The sequence below is a fragment of the Anser cygnoides genome, chromosome 1, assembly GCF_040182565.1.
Source record: "Anser cygnoides isolate HZ-2024a breed goose chromosome 1, Taihu_goose_T2T_genome, whole genome shotgun sequence".
Taxonomy (NCBI): domain Eukaryota; kingdom Metazoa; phylum Chordata; class Aves; order Anseriformes; family Anatidae; genus Anser; species Anser cygnoides.
Genome location: NC_089873.1, coordinates 202,994,381 through 203,013,141, shown reverse-complemented (window position 1 = coordinate 203,013,141; position 18,761 = coordinate 202,994,381). Strand labels below are relative to the sequence as shown.

Here is an 18,761-nt window from a genome sequence, read left to right as displayed (position 1 = left end):
AGTCCCCTGATAATCAGGGTTTGTTTTCTGCAGCCCAAGTAGGGGAGCCCATTCTGCTCACTCCTCCAAAAGATTTGTGATAGCCAAGCTCAAGTTCTGAGTTCTTTAATCCTACGAAGAAGATAAGGAGGGAACTGGCTTAGACAAAAAGATTTTTCTCTGCACAGTGCCTAGGCAAGTGACCATGCATTTGTTTCTTCTTTCATTTCCTGTAGCCAAATTGATGGTAACCCTTGTGTTTCACACAGACACACTTCTTCATTTCCCTCTTCCTTTCCCTCTTCTACTTAATAAGGATTTACTCTCTCTTTTACCCTCTTAGATTCCAGGTTAGGTTCTCCCCATTCACATACCCTGAATAAAATTCCCAATGGATTTCGATTAGTTCTTCTCTCCTTTCCTGTATCCCACTTTATATATCCCACCACCCTCACATCCCATCTGCTCTTTTCAGCATTGCCAGCATCTCCCAAATGACGCCAGTCTAGCTAGGAGTGCATTGCTAAAAATATCTCCATGTCTGGAAAATATTACTGCTACCTGTGCAAGTAGCTAATTAGCTGTTTGCCCTCTTTGTCTGTGTGGTGAGGAAGAAAGAAGCCAACCAGACTGCTGTAGGATTTAGACAGATATTTCCTTCATTGAGCTTCTGCCCAGTACCTTTTGGGGGCAGAAGAAATATGGAGATTGGATATCACAGAACCTTTGTTCATTAGATGTCTTTTTGTTACTTTTAGTCTCATCACGTCAAAAAAAAAAAAAAGGAAGACAAAGTGTAATAAAACGGCCTTTCAGTTGTCATTTTATTTATAGCCCTGCTTTGTTAGACTCTGTGGGGCAGGGGAGGATGCAGAGGTTCATATAAAGAAAACAAAAAAGCAGTTTTGCCAAGGTAACCAAGAAATCCAAGGAGTTTGAGTCTGCCATTCCGCTACAAACTTGGCTTTTCTACCAGCAACACTGTCACTCCACAAAGGGACCAGCTAATCAGTGCATCAGCACTTTGCCTCTCTGTGTGAGTTTTTAGTTCTGCAGCTCTAAGCTCTTCTTCCAAGCTTGCAGCTACTGCAAGCATATAAACATGGAATATGAGAATATATTTTCAAGGTATAAAGAAATAACTTACAACATGGCTGCGTTTAAAGGAAGAAAACAAAACCTTCTATCCACAGTGAGTGGAATATCTGATGACCAAAATACTGATTTCTCTCTGCCACAGAAACCACACGCCCACTATCTGATAGAGCAACCATTTCTGTAGACCAGGACACATGGATGAACATTCAGATGACAAGGAGTTGACAGAGATCTTATGGGTCAGGATTAAAGGGAAGACAAGGACAGGTGACATTATAGTGGAAGTGTGCCACCTGCTCAGGAAGATCAAGCAGATGAGGTTCTCTATAGACATACAGAAGCAGCCTTACGTTCACATGCCCTGGTCTTCATGGGGAACTTCAACCACCCCAATATCTGTTGGAGGGACAGCACAGCAGGGCATAGGCAACCCAGGTGTTTCCCTGAATGCATTGATGACAAATTCCGTCTTCAAGTGATGGAGGAGACAATGAGGAGAGGTGCTATGCTGGACCTCATTCTCACCAACAAGGAGGGGCAGGTGGGGAATGTGAGGCTCAAGGGCAGCCTTGGCTGCAGTGACCATGAAATGGTGAAGTTTAGGATCCAGAGAGCAGTGACGAGGCAGCACAGCAGGCTCGCTACCATGGACTTTGGGAGAGCAGACTGGCTTCTCCAGGGATCTGCTTGAGACAAAGCCCTGAAGGGCAGAGGGACCAAGAAAGCTGGCTAATATTCAAGGATTAGCTCCTCCAAGCTTGGGAGCAATGTATCCCAACAAAGAGGATGTTGGGCAAAAACACCATGAGGCCTGCACAAATGAATAAGGAGCTCCTGGCCAAACTCAAGCAGAAGAAGGAGGCCTACAGAGAGTAGAAGCAAGGACAGATAGCCTGAGAGGAATACAGAGACATTGTCTGAGCAGCCAGGGATCAGGTTAGGAAACCCAAAGCCCTTTTAGAGTTAAATTTGGCCAGGGACATCAAGGGGAACAAAACAAACTTCTATAGGTACATCTGTGATGAAAGGAAGACTAGAGAAATTGTGGGACCTCTCTGAAAGGAAATGAGAGACCTGGTCACTGAGGATATGGAGAAGGCTGAGGTACTCAATGACTTTTTTGCCTCAGTCTTCACCAGTAAGAACTGCAGCCACATGGCCCAGGCCCAGAAGGCAAAGTCAGGGACTGCAAGAATGATGAACCTCCCACTCTAGGAGAAGATCAAATCTGAGACTATCTAAGGAACCTGAAGGTGCACAGATCCACGGGACCTGATGAGATGCATCCGTGGGTCCCGAGGGAAGTGGCAAATGTAATTGTTAAGCCATTGTTAATCATATTTGAGAAGTAGTGGCAGTCTGATGAAGTTTGCACTGACTGGTAGAGGGAAACATAACCCTCATTTTTAAAAAGGGAAAAAAGGAAACCCAGGAAACTACAGGCCAGTCAGTCTCACCTCTGTGCCTGGCAATATCATGGAACAGATTCTCCTGGAAACTCTGCTAAGGTACATGGAAAATAAACTGGTGGCTGGTGAATGTATGAAGAGAGTTAACAACATTGGTCATGGATAGTCATCATGGGAGTCATAAAATGTAACTCTCTGATACAAAATTGCCTATGATGCCCAACAAGAGCTATTTGGATTTTACAACAAATATATATCCTGTTTCACTCTCTCCATGGATTTTTTCCCCAGCTGAATGAACTGGGAGACTTACTTTTCCACCCAGCTGGAAAACCTTTCTTAAAAAGCAAGTGTAAGATTCCTTCTTTCATAACTTTTCTTACAAAATATGGCTAAACCAGGAAATGGCAGTGCACCCTTTTAAACTGAAAGATACAAACAGATGAGATAATTAAAAAAAAAAAAAAAAAGATAATGTATTAAAGAAATGTATTAAGGATGTCAGATTTTTCAGGCAAAAGAATAAAAACATGAAGATGAAGATCCTCACAAAAAATACAGAGCATCATGCATTATCTTGCCAAGGAAAAATGAGTATTGTGAGCCCATCTTACTGAACAAGCTGGGAACAAGCCTTTAAATGGAAAGCATGAATGCAACTTCTTTGAATTGCTTTATTAGCAAGCAGAATATGATCCTAATTTTTCAAAGTGTCAAAAAAAAAAAAAAAAGCCAAGAAAAAGCCAAGATAAATGCACAGAGCCAGCTATTCTAGAGGGAGTAATGGAAAGTGTGACTCTTAAAACCCAAAGGGATATTTCTGAGATTTTTATAGTGGCATACAGATATGTTAGAAGAAACATATTTCTGTAAAGATTATATGGTTTTATGTTGGCTAAAGGAGAGAACTGTTCATAAACAACTCAATTAATTGTGCAACATAACTTATGCATTAGCACAAATCATCTTATCATTAATTAGAGACATATGATTGCATCTAAATCTAAGAATCAGCTGCAAGAGCTGGTAATTCAATGCTCCTGCTATGGCTAAGAACAGCTTGGTATCTTACGTGGGAACCACACTGCAAATGAAGGAATCCAAAGCACATATATTCATTTCCATGGAAATGCTTTACATTTACATTCTATTTAAAAGATTACTGGCCTAAGAATTCTTGAAACTGCTTATGAAACTGCAACGTTTAAGTCATCCAGGGAGAATGTTGCATTTCAGGGCATGTCATGCAAAGCTATTTCAGGTGAATGACAACTCCTAGCTCTGAATTGTGTGTTCATCAACCCTTCAGATTTTTAGAATGTGGCTGCTGAATGTGGCTTCAGCATTTTCTGAAAAACAGACCCCAAGAAGTACTTCAGACTGAGCATTCAAATGTTAGGGTGTGGATCACCATCAGACCTTGAAAATCTGATCTAAGTCCTTTCTCTGCCTTCTTCTTAAATTATAATCACGTCCTTATAACTTAAGTGCCTCTGTACCTCTAACAGTCCGATGCTGCAGAGAAGAGCTATCTCAGTTCTCATCTACAACTGCTGGGGAAAAAAATAAATAAATAAATAAATAAATAAATAAAAAGCACTGACGGTAAGGGTGCCTTGCCCAAAACACAAGTAAGAGGCAAGCAGCGTAAGGACTGGAGGCCAACACCCTCCCTCCCTCCCACCCCCAAGCTAAACTAGCAGCCTGATTTCCCATACATTTTATGCCTTTTTAAATGATTACTGAATTTCTCTATGCCATTCTCCAAAGATGTAATCTGATTACAGACTTTCTGTTCAAACTTTCTCATGATAACTGCAGCTGAAGCCTTGATATCATTGTTTAAATTTATCCATTTGAAAGCTTCAGCTGAGCATTATTATTCTGACAAGAGTTTTTCTAGACAGGGCTGATTAAATTAACTGAAGATGAGAGCCACAAATGAAAATCTTAATCAAGATTAATACCTGCATTTTTAAGGGTTGACAAGGTGGATGAACATAGTGATGCTTTCATCTAATAAATCTTTTGATCCTAAAAAAGAACCAAGGTTCTGGCCCAAGCTCTGTTTTGATGAGGGAGAGAGGGCTTTAATTTTGGTGGGATAAACGAAGTGTTTCTCAACATTTCTGCCGAATGACAGGAGATAAAATTCTACCAGCAGAATTCCTGCATGTCCCACTGAGATCCAGATGCTGCATAGCACTTGCACTTAGGCTCTGTGTTTTTGAGATAACTTGAGTCCCTGAACAGCTGGTTATTAATTACGGGGATATGGGGAGCCTGTGTCCTCCAGCTGGTAGCTGGTGTTAGGGAGCAGCCCTTGCATGAACCACCTCCAGCCCTGAGCAACTGTTGAGCCAAGGTCTCAAATAAAGTGTAATCTACAAGTCTTTTTAGATCCTTGCATCTTTAAATCCCTCATAACTGATGAATTCAGTGATCCCTCCCTAAGCTTGATGTCGATAATGCCCTCCTACCAAGTTCTTTTGATGAAGTATAGACTCCCCTATCTTTACATGTAAGATATCTGCATCTGCTCCCCTGGCAGCACCTTGCCACCTCCCCTGTTCTAACCTGGCATATCCAGGTGTTTGCTGACAAGCCAAGGTGTAAACACAGTGTAAACAGTAGGGAATTTGGGAAAGGATCTGAGGATTGAATCAAGGTGAAGAATTGAGCAGACAAAGCTCAGGCACAAAGGGAGGAGAACTGAGAATGCTTTGGAGGGTTGTTGATTTTGTTTTCCAAACACATCCAAGAGTTGACTTGAAAATATCAATACAAACTCTTCTGTTCCCATACTGCAGCACTTAAGCTTTCTTTCTCCACATTAAAGAACAGACTTACAAACCTGTGCTAGGAGACAGCTAAAGGAATGAAAATGGAAAAGACCAGCTCAGGTCAGAAGTGTAGATCACACCTATGGCTACAGAAAGCATCTTTCCTGACAGCTGAACTGCTTTATCAAGTTTTTGGCCTCATGTAGTGCATCCCTTCTTCCTCAGATATTTCCTTGGTGGTGTCAAATCAGCCATGGTGTAACCACAGTTTAATGCAGGACTGAAAACCTCTAGTTACAGTGGAAAAAAATGGGGGAAGGAGAGTGAGCAACTGGGGACAAGACCATCCAGAAACAGCCATAAAGTTTCTGAGAGTGACAAGTAAGGACTGAGGTCTTTAAACCTTTCCTCTGTATCCCTCACAACCATGTGAATTATTGAGCAGAAATTACAGTCAGGTCATAGTGACACAATGAATTGCATTTAGGGAATTTAAAAGCATATTCAGCCTCTCTAAAGCACTGCAGTCCTTTGCTTTTCAGAGGCTTGAACAGGAACTCAGGACAAAAGTAGCTAAACCCAAACTACTTTTAAAGTATTATACACATAAACAGCAGTCATTGAATGCCTCCTTGTCTCCAGAGGTCAAGAAAAATGCATCAACTTTTTTTTTTTTTTTATCTTCAGGTAGAAAATTTCTGCTAATCACCACCATTAATAGACATGTTTTTTCTTCTACAGCATTTTTGAGCAGTGGTTAAGAAGACACAGGCCCATGCTAGAAGTTTACCCAGCAGCCAATGCACCCATCGGCCACAATCGAGAAAATTACATGGTCCCCTTTATTCCTCTTTACAGAAATGGAGAATTTTTTATACCATCAAGAGAGCTGGGGTATGACTATGAGTATCTGCAAGAACCAGGTAACGCTACAATTTTAAGTTAATGTCAAATTTGTTGCTTATAACGTGGACTGTGTCTGCAGAATGACTATATATATATAAATATATGTATATAAATCCTTCTATTCCAGTTTTTTCCATAATGTAGTCCCAAGTTGTACCTGCTTGTTTTCATATTTCTCATCTGGTGATATGCAGAGTCAACATAACACCATTAGAAAAAGTCCCAGTCAAAAATAATCACTGACATCAATCCTATCTAGCCTAGCTTCAATAACAGCTGAATATGACTCAAAGGGTCAACTTGTGATTAGAACAGGGAAGAAAAAGTGCTGGATTTTGAGTCTGCTGTTTACCCAGCTCAGCCGATAACATGTAACATAAATGGCAAAAAGTGGGATTTTCGGATTCTAGATGGTTTAAGGGACAGCAGATCCAAAGCTCTCTTTTTTGTTTACAAATGTAATAAAGCTGATCTCTTATAACCCCAAAGTAAAATTCATCTCCATACTGAAGACCAAAACAATGTCTGCACAGCACTTAAAACGGTGACCTGTTGACCTTGTGCTTGTCCTGTGGTTATTTATATGGCACGCGACTGAATCATTCATAATGTTAATTTAATGTAATCGAATGAGTTTTGCTCTGTTTGGTAATGGTTTTGACTTCCATTGCTGTTCAGAGATGGTTTTGATTTAGGTGTCTTGGCCATTCTCAGACACTGAAATGAAAGAGGCCCTCGGGGCTGTAGCTGCTGAAAAACCTCAGGTAGATCAGATCTTGGGCTTAGGGTAGGGGACTTCATCAGTTTTGCTTGAGTCTCTTTATCGTCTAAGGTAAGGGCTAAATTCTGCTAAAGTTATCAAGTTGCCCAGACCTGAGGATTGCTCAGATACTTTGGCCTAAATCCTTTATAAAATTAGGCCATTGGAATGATCAGACATGTCTCACTGGAATGATCAGACACGTCTGATGTTCACCATCACCAAAAGCTACCAGGGGCGTGGGATGCAGTTACCTTTGCAAAATATTGGCCACTGAAGGAATAGATTACTATGCATGTTTGCTTTTCCTGTTTTAGGCAGAAAACTTTCTGTTAATGTGTCTCTTCGGTTAAAAGGCAATTAAGAGCTAGAAGTGCAATAATTATAAAGCAAAAGCACTAGGGACATTTTAGCAACACTTAACATTCTCGTTGCTTTTTTTTTTTCCTTTATCAAAATTATATCAGTTCTCAGGACACCCCTGCTTTTCTTATGGATTTTGCTTACTAATGGAGTACTGTGCTTTCTGTGCACTTGATAAACTGTCAAATCATGAATTTAGCTTGTTCATTCAATTCTCAAGTAAAATCTAGCTTGCAATTTACAGTCATGCAGAAAATGCATTTTTTAAAACTTTTATGTGTGAGGAAAGAAATCTTCAGCTCTCATGGATGATTGTTAAGACTTTATTTTTACAATAACACTGAGAAAGAAGTCAATATTTCACCTAACATGCCATAAAATATTTGGTCAACTCCATTTATTCACAGGGAAAACAATCTAATAAATATTTAAAATATAATCTCAAAATTATTATTTTTTTCTTATTAGATGCATTTTTGCCTTTTTGCTCATGTCACCATAATTTAGTTCCTAATCAAGACTACAAATAAATATACATATTTTTAATGAGATTCACCAGTTTCTGAAAAAACACATTATTCCTAGAATTGTGCCACTAAAAAATATTGTAAAGTACCATGAGAGTCAGAAATGTTGAGTCCTGAATTGGTACTGCAAAAGAAAGCAAATGGTAAATTATTTACCATGTAGCAATTCAATTCTATTGCCTCCTGATCTCTTGCCTTTCCCTAGAGGAGTACACAGTCCATGGAAAATGAAATTCTTATTAAATTCTGCCCATGTTTTTAACACAGAGGTAAGGAAAGCAATTTCTTAATTATTTTGTGAAAAGATAATTCACAAAGAGTGAATTAGAGAAAAGAGTGAAATTCAACCTCATTTAGAAAGCCCAGATAATCCTCAGACGTTGTTCAGCCCTTTGTTAATCTCACCAAGAAGAAGAGAGTTTAAGCTATTTCTTATCTGAAGGGAAGAACTGGTTAGAAGTGGAAAATGGCCTGGAACCACGAAATGCAGATATGGATTTTCTCAGTACTTCAGTGTTTAAACCCATACTGTTCTCTAGAGAGGAACGATGGGTTCCTGTTAAGAGGAGCACGAGAGTAAACAGGAATTTCTTGATACAGGAGCTGAAGCAGGGAAGCTTGCCAACCCCGCCTTGAAACCTCCCTTGTACTCAAGGATGCACAGAAACTGTATGGCTTGGCAGCCAGGGGTTACTAGACAGATAGGAAAAAAAATAGGGGGAAAAAAAACACATACTAACTATAAAAATCTGGGTGGTCAAGAAGAAGAGGTGACATCTCTGGATGCAGATCATCCAAATGAGGCGGAAGAGGACAAGCAGAGGAACAGGACAGGACAGAGAGAGGAACGAGCACACCAACCAGGTCTTTTAAAGAAAGCAGCTGGAGGAAAGCAGCAACAGCAGCAGTTCTGAGATGCGGCACCAGCAGCTTGGTAGAGAATGAGTAGGACTATACAGAACATGCTGGGGCTGGTTACAAGGAAAAAAACTGGGAAAGAATCCAATGACAAAATGGTATTTTAACACTAAATTATATTGTTGATCTTCTTATGAGGAAAAGCTGGTGCCTGGAGCCCTGCTTTCCACTGAAAAGCAAATCGATGTGTGACAGTATGTGGCTATTTTAATTGCAGCTTCATTTATTTTTATAAGTATGACAGCCCTGAAGCAGAAGTGGTCACAAATAGTGTAGATGGAAATCCATCCCTCGGGAATCAAAAACACATGTCAGAGTCTGTTTTCTGGGGAGCTGATTTGAGCAGAAACTGAAGCAGACACCCAACTTTGCTTGACATGAGAACCGTGAACTGTAAAACTGCCACAATTGGCATGGCTTACTGAAAATGAACATTTGTTAGCATCAATAAAAGAGATTTGGAAGACTAACGGCACCACCTAGCAATAGCTGTCAAAACAATTTGCTGTGACAAGAGCTATTCCAAGCACTTATCTACTTATCTTTGAAGGTCTAGACTAAGTATTTTCTTTATTATTATTGTTTTTGTTGTTGCTGGTTGTTTTTGTTTCTTTTGTTTGTTTGTTTCAGAAATAGGAATGGATAAATCCATAGACAAAGCCCTGACTTTTACCCAGAAAATCTCTCTCTTTCAGTGAGAACAATTTGATGAGCACTCTAAGTGTTGCTGGGTGACTCATTTTTTTTTTTTTTTTTTTGGGGGGGGGGGGGGGGGGGGGAGGGGGGGGACATTTTAACTAAGGGGCCTTGACACTCAGGGCAAAGCAAGGGATAAAAGCATTGTGATTACAATGCAGAAGGCCAGGTTGCTCATGGATGTGTTGCAAGAGAGAGCTCAGATCCAGATTCTGCCTGCAGCTCATTTCTATTTCTGGCTCTTCAGCAGTTTTGTTGCACAATCACAGCCAAGCAACTAGAAAATGTGGCAACTGGCAAATATGTCACCACCACAGAGGGTCTGGGCTGGGTCCCCTTTCTCAGGAGCACACACTGTTGGCCAGAATGTGAAACAGTGACGTTGTGCATGGAAAAGCTTACGATAAAACTGTGGTATGTGCAACAAAATGTGGATCCTGGGACAAGAGAATGCAATTAAAGGTGACAGTACTGGGGAAATGCTGTCTTGGGAAGTGGTTTACATTTCCGAAATAAATAAAAGATGAGAAGAGATTGATTGGGTCCCACCATTTTCTTCAGGCAGAGATAACGAAGTGTAGAATAAGTTTACTTAAAACAGGGGAAACAACCAAAGAAAGCAGGAAGTAAAAAATATTCTTTGGAAAGAAGAGTATGAGCAGATTTTTTGACAGTTATGTAATAGTGCTTAATGGAGGAGCATAAATATGCATTTTAAAATCTGCTTTTTTTTTTTTTTTTTTTTTTTTTTTTTCCCCTTGGAGCCATTTAGATGTAGGAAACTGTTTTTTGGTGGGTTAGTAACAACTTAATAGGAGATAGTGTTCTCATATCAGGTAACCTATAGACATATCTCACCTTTTTTTGAGAAATACATATAAGCAAACTGTGAAAGAAAGGTCCAAGTGTTAACTGAGGATGTCAACCAAAAAATATAAACAGTATTGCTCTATAAATACACCTAGGAAATGTTTATTTATCTTCTTTCAATACATCAAAGTAATCTGTTTTTACCAGTAATCCACTCTGTGGATGTGTCATCGTTGCCAGTGAGTGGGCAGGAATGCACAGCAATGTTACTATGCAGAAGTAACAGGCAGAGACAACTCTAAATGACTTCAGCATGGGAAAGGGAAAAAAAAAAAAAAAAAAGGAAAGAAAAAAAAAAAAAACTATAAGGCTTTTACCAGTCATACAGAAATGTTCTGGTTCTCACTGTTTCTACAGCCAGCCACATGATGTAAGATGGGATGGGTCATAGTTTCCAAATTTACCTACCTTAGACTCAAAGTAGAACTGAAAGGGAACAGCTTGAATTTACATCATTAGATACTGTGGTTCTACTGTAAACAATCCACTAACACCCATTGCACAGCATCTTTCTTCCAAGATAGTGGACGATGTCTGAATCTTTAGACTTTCTCTTGTTGTCAGAACACATTATGAAAGACTTTCCAAACTAAGAATAAGAAAAATCTAATGAAGTTTGTGAGAGCTGTGAACTTTCCATCACTGCAGGCTCAACTGATCCTACATTGAGGCTGAGGGAGTCTATAACTTGAAATCCCAACCAGTTCATCTTCCTTGTTGTTGGTTGTAGAAGTCTCACTAGCATTTCCTTTGATCACCCAAAAAGATAGAATCAGTGAAACCATCCACACCATATCAAGGAAATGGCAGCAACCAAATGGAAATAACTTACTCAACAAGATGAGAAAAAAATTGCAAGCTTGGGCTGATGTTTGCACTGTCTCAAAGTGTGCATTAAAATCTGGTGCTCCTTAACTGCCTACATTAGGGGTAGAAAAGCATGACAAATGGAAGAGAAAGACTGCCAACATATCAGTGGGACATATGGTGATAGAAAAATGTTAGAAAATTTTTTTTGTTTATTTCTTGGCTGGACATAGTTTTTATTTCTAATTTGTGGAATTAACCCTTGACTTTACCATCCTCTAGTTTACATAGAAGGAATATCTAAAATATATAAATATTATTTCAATAACATTTTAAATATTAACTTATTTTTTTCCATCCTTGGGATCCATTATATCAATAATGTAGTTTGAGATCACCACAAAAGGACGAATCAATAAAAGTTTACATTATTACCCTAAATATAGGAATCACACATTACTTTTCTCCAAAATTACAGTGCTGTAATTTCCTGCTCTCTCAATGACATCCAATGACCCGGGCTAAAGGGACTGTTTGTTATTTTTAAATAATAGAAGGGGGGGGGAGGGGGGGAAGGAAGGAAGGAAGGAAGGAAGGAAGGAAGGAAGGAAGGAAGGAAGGAAGGAAGGAAGGAAGGAAGGAAGGAAGGAAGGAAGGAAGGAAGGAAGGAAGGAAGGAAGGAAGGAAGGAAGGAAGGAAGGAAGGAAGGAAGGAAGGAAGGAAGGAAGGAAAAGTGGAAAAGGAAAAAAAAGAAGGAAAAAATGAAAGGGAAAAGGAAAATGAAAGGAAAAAGGAAAATGAAAAGGAAAGGAAAAGGAAAAGGAAAAGGAAAAGGAAAAGGAAAAGGAAAAGGAAAAGGAAAAGGAAAAGGAAAAGGAAAAGGAAAATGAAAAGGAAAAGGAAAAGGAAAAGGAAAAGGAAAGGAAAAGGAAAAGGGAAAGGAAAAAAAGGAAAAGGAAAAGGAAAAGGAAAAGGAAAAGGAAAAGGAAAGGGAAAAGGAAAAGGAAAAGGGAAAGGGAAAGGGAAAGGGAAAGGGAAAGGGAAAGGGAAAGGGAAAGGGAAAGGGAAAGGGAAAGGGAAAGGGAAAGGGAAAGGGAAAGGGAAAGGGAAAGGGAAGCGGAAGCGGAAGCGGAAACAGAAAAGGGGAAGGAAAAGGAAAAGGAAAAAAAGGAAAAGGAAAAGGAAAGGAAAAGGAAAAGGAAAAGGAAAAGGAAAAGGAAAAGGAAAAGGAAAAGGAAAAGGAAAAGCGAAAGGGAAAAGCGGAAGCGGAAAAGTGGAAACAGAAAAGGGAAAGGGAAAGGGAAACGAAAAGGAAAAGGGGAAAAGGGGAAAAGGGGAAAAGGAAAAGGGAAAAGGAAAAGGAAAAGGAAAAGGGAAAAAGGAAAAGGAAAAGGAAAGGGAAAGGAAAAGGAAAAGGAAAAGGAAAAGGAAAAGGAAAAGGAAAAGGAAAAGGAAAAGGAAAAGGAAAAGGAAAAGGAAAAGGAAAAGGAAAAGGAAAAGGAAAAGGAAAAGGAAAAGGAAAAGGAAAAGGAAAAGGAAAAGGAAAAGGAAAAGGATCTGATGTATTAAGAGTAAGAAATGCTACGTTGCTGTTACCTAGAGCTAACACTCTTCGAGAAGAAAGAGAACATCAAGAGTCGAATGCTAAGACTGTGATGGAGGTTAATCACTACTATTTTCCTATCAGAAAGAGCAAGAAGAGGTATTATTGGTGTTAGTCACTAATGGAAGGCTAGATATCAAGCACCAGCATGACCTGCCTTGCTCTTGCTTTGTTATGAACCTAATGATTGAAAGGACAGCTTTAATCGGTGTTCATGGCACCTTCCGGTGAGGATTATCCTTTGACTCCAAGCACCAATACAGAAGGAAATGAGCTGGCGTTGGCTAATGTCTCCCACAACGCAGCTACATGGGAGCTCCACTCCCTTGACACTTTTCATGGGTAGCCAGCAAACAGTCACTGTGCTCTTGGGCCTTGCACAGTTAAAGATTAAAGCATTATGGTAATGTAGTCCTCTAAATCCCAGTTTGCAGAATTTCTGCAGGGCAGCCAGGCCAGTCATAGGTTTTTGGTGGTGTTTCAGTCACAGGTTACAGATTATAGAGTGCCCTGGGGTGCTCCATCCGCTGACACTCAAGGGTTGCCATGGCAACTTTGTGATGGAGAAGACAAGCATCTTTTGTGCAGCAAAAAGAAGTAGAAAATTGGCAGTGGATGCCAGGAGGTGGCTGTTGCCTTTGAGCTAATTACAGAAACTGTACAGACTGAGGCTGAAAGCAAGAGAAAGACATGTTTGACTGAATATCAGGATATAATAAAATACATACATTTTTTCTGAGAGGGACTGCTGTGAAATGTGACAACTCTTCGTCTCAAAGTCATGCTGTGTTTTACCAGGGAGAAAGTATCTCAGGTTTCAAAGTAATATTGATGGAGGAGAGAGCCTGTTGAAAGACAACATACAAATTTATGAAGTCACTTAAAAATCCTCACTTACAGATAAATTCAACACGATGTAGAACTTTGTGATAATTCTTTTTCTATACCATAAAGACCATATCTGTTATGTATCAACTTTCATCTATCATATGCATTCTGCAATTTGAATAACCGAATTGTTTCTAATTTAGTCATGTTTGCAATATAAACCTGGTAGAGTTGGGTTAAAAAGCATTGGGATTATGGAGTAAAGCACACAAAGTTAAGAATTGCCACAATTAAAATTGTGCCTTTAAGTCATAATTCACCCTCCAGCCCTGTATCTGTGCACTATTTTTAATTGCACACTATTTTGTCCCCAGACCCCCATACACAACCTATCTAGCATCCATTAAGAACCAGTTGTCCAAGCATTTTCAGTTTTGGTTTTCTTTTTCTCAGTTAAGCAGTGTGTAGCCTAATATATGATTTATTGAACACTCTTAAAATGTTATCCTGAAAATGTGTCCCCCTGCACTTTTCTTTCTGACGATCACTATAGCAGCTGTGTCCTGCAGAAATATTAATTTATATTTACAATGCAGAGAATTCAGTGAATGGTACCATCCTTCCTTGTTTGACAGATGAGAAATGAAGGATTAAAGAGAGAAGGTACCTCAAACACAGAGGTTTGCAGAGTTATTTCTGAACTCATCAAGAACCTATTTATTTATTTATTTTTAATTCTTAGTGTTATATAGCATTTAAGTGTCTAATGAGGACAGAAGCAGAAAGCTGAACATGCAGACTCTTGTAAATCTAATCTCAGAATACAAAATTGGATTAACTTGAAAACAAGGACCAGAAAAGTAACAACAAAGCATTCCCCAAAATGAAGCCGAGTTGAAGGGACAAACCAACTATCTCCTGCCTAAAATCAGGCTAAATTGGAATATATCTCAGAAAGTGATTCAGACATCAAATGTGGTTTAACTTTGAAGGTACCCCAAACCAAAATCATCTTTTCAGAGGGCAGTTACTTCTACTGAACTGGAAGATGGCAGGAAAATATTTGTAATCTTGGGGGGAGAAGCTGGAGGGAGGTACCGCAATTGCCAGAGGCTGGGTAAGTATTTTGTGAAAGGATCATGATAGGCTTAACCTGTTCTTAAACTCTTACTTGTACTCAGCTTCGGTTATTGTTGCTAACAAGATGCTGACCTAGCAGGACCTTTGGCCATACTTTATCAAATTGTTCTTGGGTTACATTCTTACAGCTTTCACAAAACCATAAGGAGCACTGGTGATAGCGAACTCTGCTCCTGACTCTAATACAAAAATGGAGAAATTTTAACTATAAGGACTGAAGGTGTTTCTTTAAAATTGTTTGTAACCTTCAGACAATTTGTAACAATTGAATATCAATTTTTTACTCTGAACTTTTCAGTATTATATAGCCTCTGTTATATAGCCTCTGTAAACTGATACTATATTGCATTATGTAAAACAATCTCTGTTTTTCTCCTTTTTTTTCCAGCACTTGATTCTTTCCAGGAGTTTTTAATACCATACCTTGAGCAAGCCCGTCAGATCTGGCCCTGGCTGGTTGGTGCAGCTGTGATTGGAGGCATAGTTACTGCTATACTCTCCAGCCTCATCCTGGCCTGCAAGAAGAAAAGAGCAGGAACTTCTCCAGAGATACAACCCTTACTCACAGAAAGTGAAGATTACAACAATATATCTTATCAATCCCATTTCTGAAGACCTCCAGTAACTCAACGATGTTACTAAGGTGCTAATCAAGCATTCAGTGTTTGATTCATGTTTACAAACACCTTGTTGAGGTGTGCTGTAAAAGCAGGCTGGACAGTTTTGTTCCTCATGCCTCTTGTAACCTCCAGTGTTCCAGTAACTTATCAGATACACTCCTCCAAAATCTCTCAGATTCAACGTGTTACCATGCCACCCAAGGAACACCTTGTATTTCCAATGCTTGATTAAATAACGCTCCTACGAACCCGACTGGCCTGTGTGTTGGTTATTCAAATGTATAATTCTCTTCTCTTTTATTTGCTTTCTTTCATCTGTAGACTCTGATCTCATAGGCCAATCCATGTGAAGAAATTCACAGGGCACAAGTAGATGCATGGATTTAGTGAGAGGCACCTGACTGCAAGGTCAGTGCTACATTCAGCCTGTTCTTCAGAGCCCTGTAGTTTAGTGAGAGAAATGTGCTGTGTCTCTGAGCAGAGTGAATGACCCAGAGACACATTTTTCTTTTAGGCTATATTTTCCTTCCAGCTCCAGTAATGCCCTGTTTGTCCTTGATTGAACATCAACAGCAGCAAGTGGGCTCTAAGGAACCACTTCTCACTTGTCTCAAACATTCCAGTTAGTTTTCTGCTATATCATTTTCCATTTGTCTGGGGTGCAGAGGGGCTTTTAGGAGATGAAACCTAGTCTCACTGTGTATATCCCTCTTCAGTTTGACTTATAGTTTTTTATATCATGGTTGACTTGTGGTTGCTCAGCATGCACATATTCCATACAAGCAATCCATACATGACAGGTATGTAATTACATCATGAGCCTTAACCCAAAAGAAATACTAATTTTTGGGGATGGAGAATCTAACTGGCTTTCAGTAGTTCCAAAACTCATCTCTAGCAAAAAGCGTAAGTTCACACAGTGGTCCCTGTTGTGCATTAACATTGTTAGGTAGCCAAGCACCACCATGACACTCTCTCACTCGCCCCCTTAACAGAATGGGGACAGAAAATATGATGAAAAGAACCTCATGGGTTGAGATAAAGACAGGTAGATCACTCGCCAATGACCATCATGGGCAAAACTGTCACAGTGTAAGGGACATAAATGTAATTTAATGCCAATGAATAACAGACTAGAGTAGTAAGAACTAAAAGCAACTTAAAACCACCTTCCTGCCCCATTCACTCTCTTCCATCTCCTCCCCCCAAGCAGTGCAGAGAAACTGGGGAATGGGGGCTGAGGTCGTGACGCTTCGTCTCCACCGCTTCTTCAAGGTCCCTCTCTGCCCCTGCTCCCCGTGGGGTCCCTCCCACGGGATGCCGTCCTTCCCGAACTGAGCCTGGGGGGCTGCCCACAGGCTGCAGCTCTTCAGGAACTGCTCCCACACGGCTCCGTACCACGGGGTCCATCCCCCAGGAGCAAACTGCTCCAGCACGGGTCCCCCATGGGGAGCAGCTCCTGCCAGGTCACCTGCTCCTCTCCACAGGCTGCAGGGGAATGTCTGCTCTGTGTCTGGAGCACCTCCTGACCTCCTTCTGCACTGACCCCGGTGGCTGCAGGGCCGCTTCTCTCAACATTTTCTGACTTCTCTCTCCCAGCTACACCTTGCCATGTAAACCCAATACAGTCTATAAGTGATCTGTGTTGTGAGTCTGGCTCAGAGAATTCCCATCACTGTCTGTTCTTCTTTTAAAAAATTAGTGGATCAAGACAAGGTCCATGCCTGTGGTGCTGGAGTGACTAGCTCTGCCAATGGCAATACTGTCATCTGAATTTATTCCAGGCATTCAGGATAGTATTGTGGTGAAAGTGGTACATTTAGCCTCTGGAAAATGAAGTCATGAAAACCTTGAAGGATGTGAGGTCCAGGGGAGTTGTGAGAGGGCTGAGGGAGGGAAGGTGAGTGGGAAAGAAGTGCAGACATGGCCTCATTGGAAAATGGGGTAAACATGTCCTTTGACCATTGGTCTGAGTGATATTTCCTAGTCAACAAATGACAAGGGACCTCTCAAACAAGCTGTTCTCTCTCACAACTGCCTTCTGCAAGCATTCTTATGGACCTTTGAAATACATTATTTTTGTATTTTTCATCTGGGCATCTAAATGGATTAATTTCCATTTTGGGGTGATTGCACTGTAATTGGTCTCTGAAGGGCAGGAAAAACAGTCCTGCTTAACAAACTTAATTTGCTTTTATGACAAGTTTACCCATCTAGTTTACCAAGGGAAGCCAGTAAATGTAGTCTTTTTGGATTTTAGCGAAGTTTTTGATACTGTCTCTTACAGTATCCTTCTTGACAGTATTTATACTGTCCAGTATACAGCTGGACATGTACACAATGCAATGGGTGAACAATTGGCTGATGAGTTGAACTCAAAGGGTTATAGTAAATGGGTTTACATCAGACTGGTAGCCATACACTAGTGGGGTTCAGCAGGGCCCCAGTTTTAGGGCCAGTTCTATTCAATGTTTTTAGAAATTATCTGAATGCAGGACTCAAACGCATGCTAAGCGAGTTTGAAAATTAGGAGAAAATGTTGGCTTCCTAGAGGGAAGAGAGACAACTTGCAGAGAGGTCTTGACAAATTAGAGAGCTGGGCAATCACCAACAATGTTAAATTTAACAAGAGGAAGTTCTGGATTCTGCACCTAGGGTAGGGTAATCCTGGCTGTTCACACAATCTTGGGGACAAATGGCTGGAATGTAGCCCAGCAGAGAGGGATCTGGGGATTTGGTTGGTGATAAGCTCAATATGTATAAGCAGTGTGCCCTGGCACCCAAAAGGACCAACTGTATACTGGAGTGCATTAAGCACAGTATAGCTAACCAGTCAAGAGATGTGGTTGTCACATTTTACTCAACATTGATGTGGCCTTACCTCAAATACCGTGTGCAGTCTGGGGCTTGACCACATAAGAAAGATAATATTGGAATGAGTCCAAAGGAGGGCTACAAAGATGGTGGAGTCCTGAGGGGAAGACATATGAGGAGCAGCTGAGGTCACTTGGTTCTTTCAGCCCAGAGCAGAGCAGGCTGAGGGGAGGCCTCATGGCGGCCTGCAGCTCCCTCACGAGGGGAGCGGAGGGGCAGGCGCTGAGCTCTGCTCTCTGGGGACAGCGACAGGACCCGAGGGAACGCCATGGAGCTGGGACAGGGCAGGGTCAGGCTGGGTGTTAGGGAAAGGAAATGGTTCTTCACTGAGGGGGTGGTCGGGCACAGGGACAGGCTCCCCAGGGGAGGGCACTGAGCCTGCTGGAGTTCAGGAAGTGTTTGGACAGTGCTCTCAGACATAAGGCCTGATTCTGGGGAGATCCAGTGTGGAGCCAGGAGTTGGTCTCGGAGATCCTTGTGGGTCCTTTCCCACTCAGGATATTTTTTGATTCTAAGACAACTCTTTACAGGGCAGAGACACAAAAGCAAAAGGGGCTGGGACGTCTGTTGAGAAGGGTCC

At 40.8% G+C, this 18,761-nt stretch overlaps 1 protein-coding gene and 1 long non-coding RNA gene across 4 annotated transcripts in view; one reads left to right on the top strand and one right to left on the bottom strand.

Moving 5' to 3' along the window:
- Positions 1-15,255, bottom strand: part of LOC125184361 (uncharacterized) — a 51,900-nt gene extending 36,645 nt beyond the window's left edge. For both annotated transcript variants that reach the window (XR_007168273.2, XR_007168274.2), the window contains exons 1-2: positions 15,111-15,255; positions 13,448-13,564 (exon numbers count right to left, since the gene is read on the bottom strand). This is a non-coding gene — a long non-coding RNA (uncharacterized lncRNA). The remainder of the gene's footprint in view (positions 1-13,447; positions 13,565-15,110) is intronic.
- Positions 1-15,555, top strand: part of TYR (tyrosinase) — an 86,452-nt gene extending 70,897 nt beyond the window's left edge. For both annotated transcript variants that reach the window (XM_066989911.1, XM_013178156.3), the window contains 2 exons: positions 6,011-6,192; positions 15,076-15,555. In XM_066989911.1, coding sequence (XP_066846012.1) covers positions 6,011-6,192; positions 15,076-15,299 — 406 coding nt within the window. In that variant the 3' untranslated portion in view covers positions 15,300-15,555. The remainder of the gene's footprint in view (positions 1-6,010; positions 6,193-15,075) is intronic.
- The last annotated feature ends 3,206 nt before the right edge of the window (positions 15,556-18,761 follow it).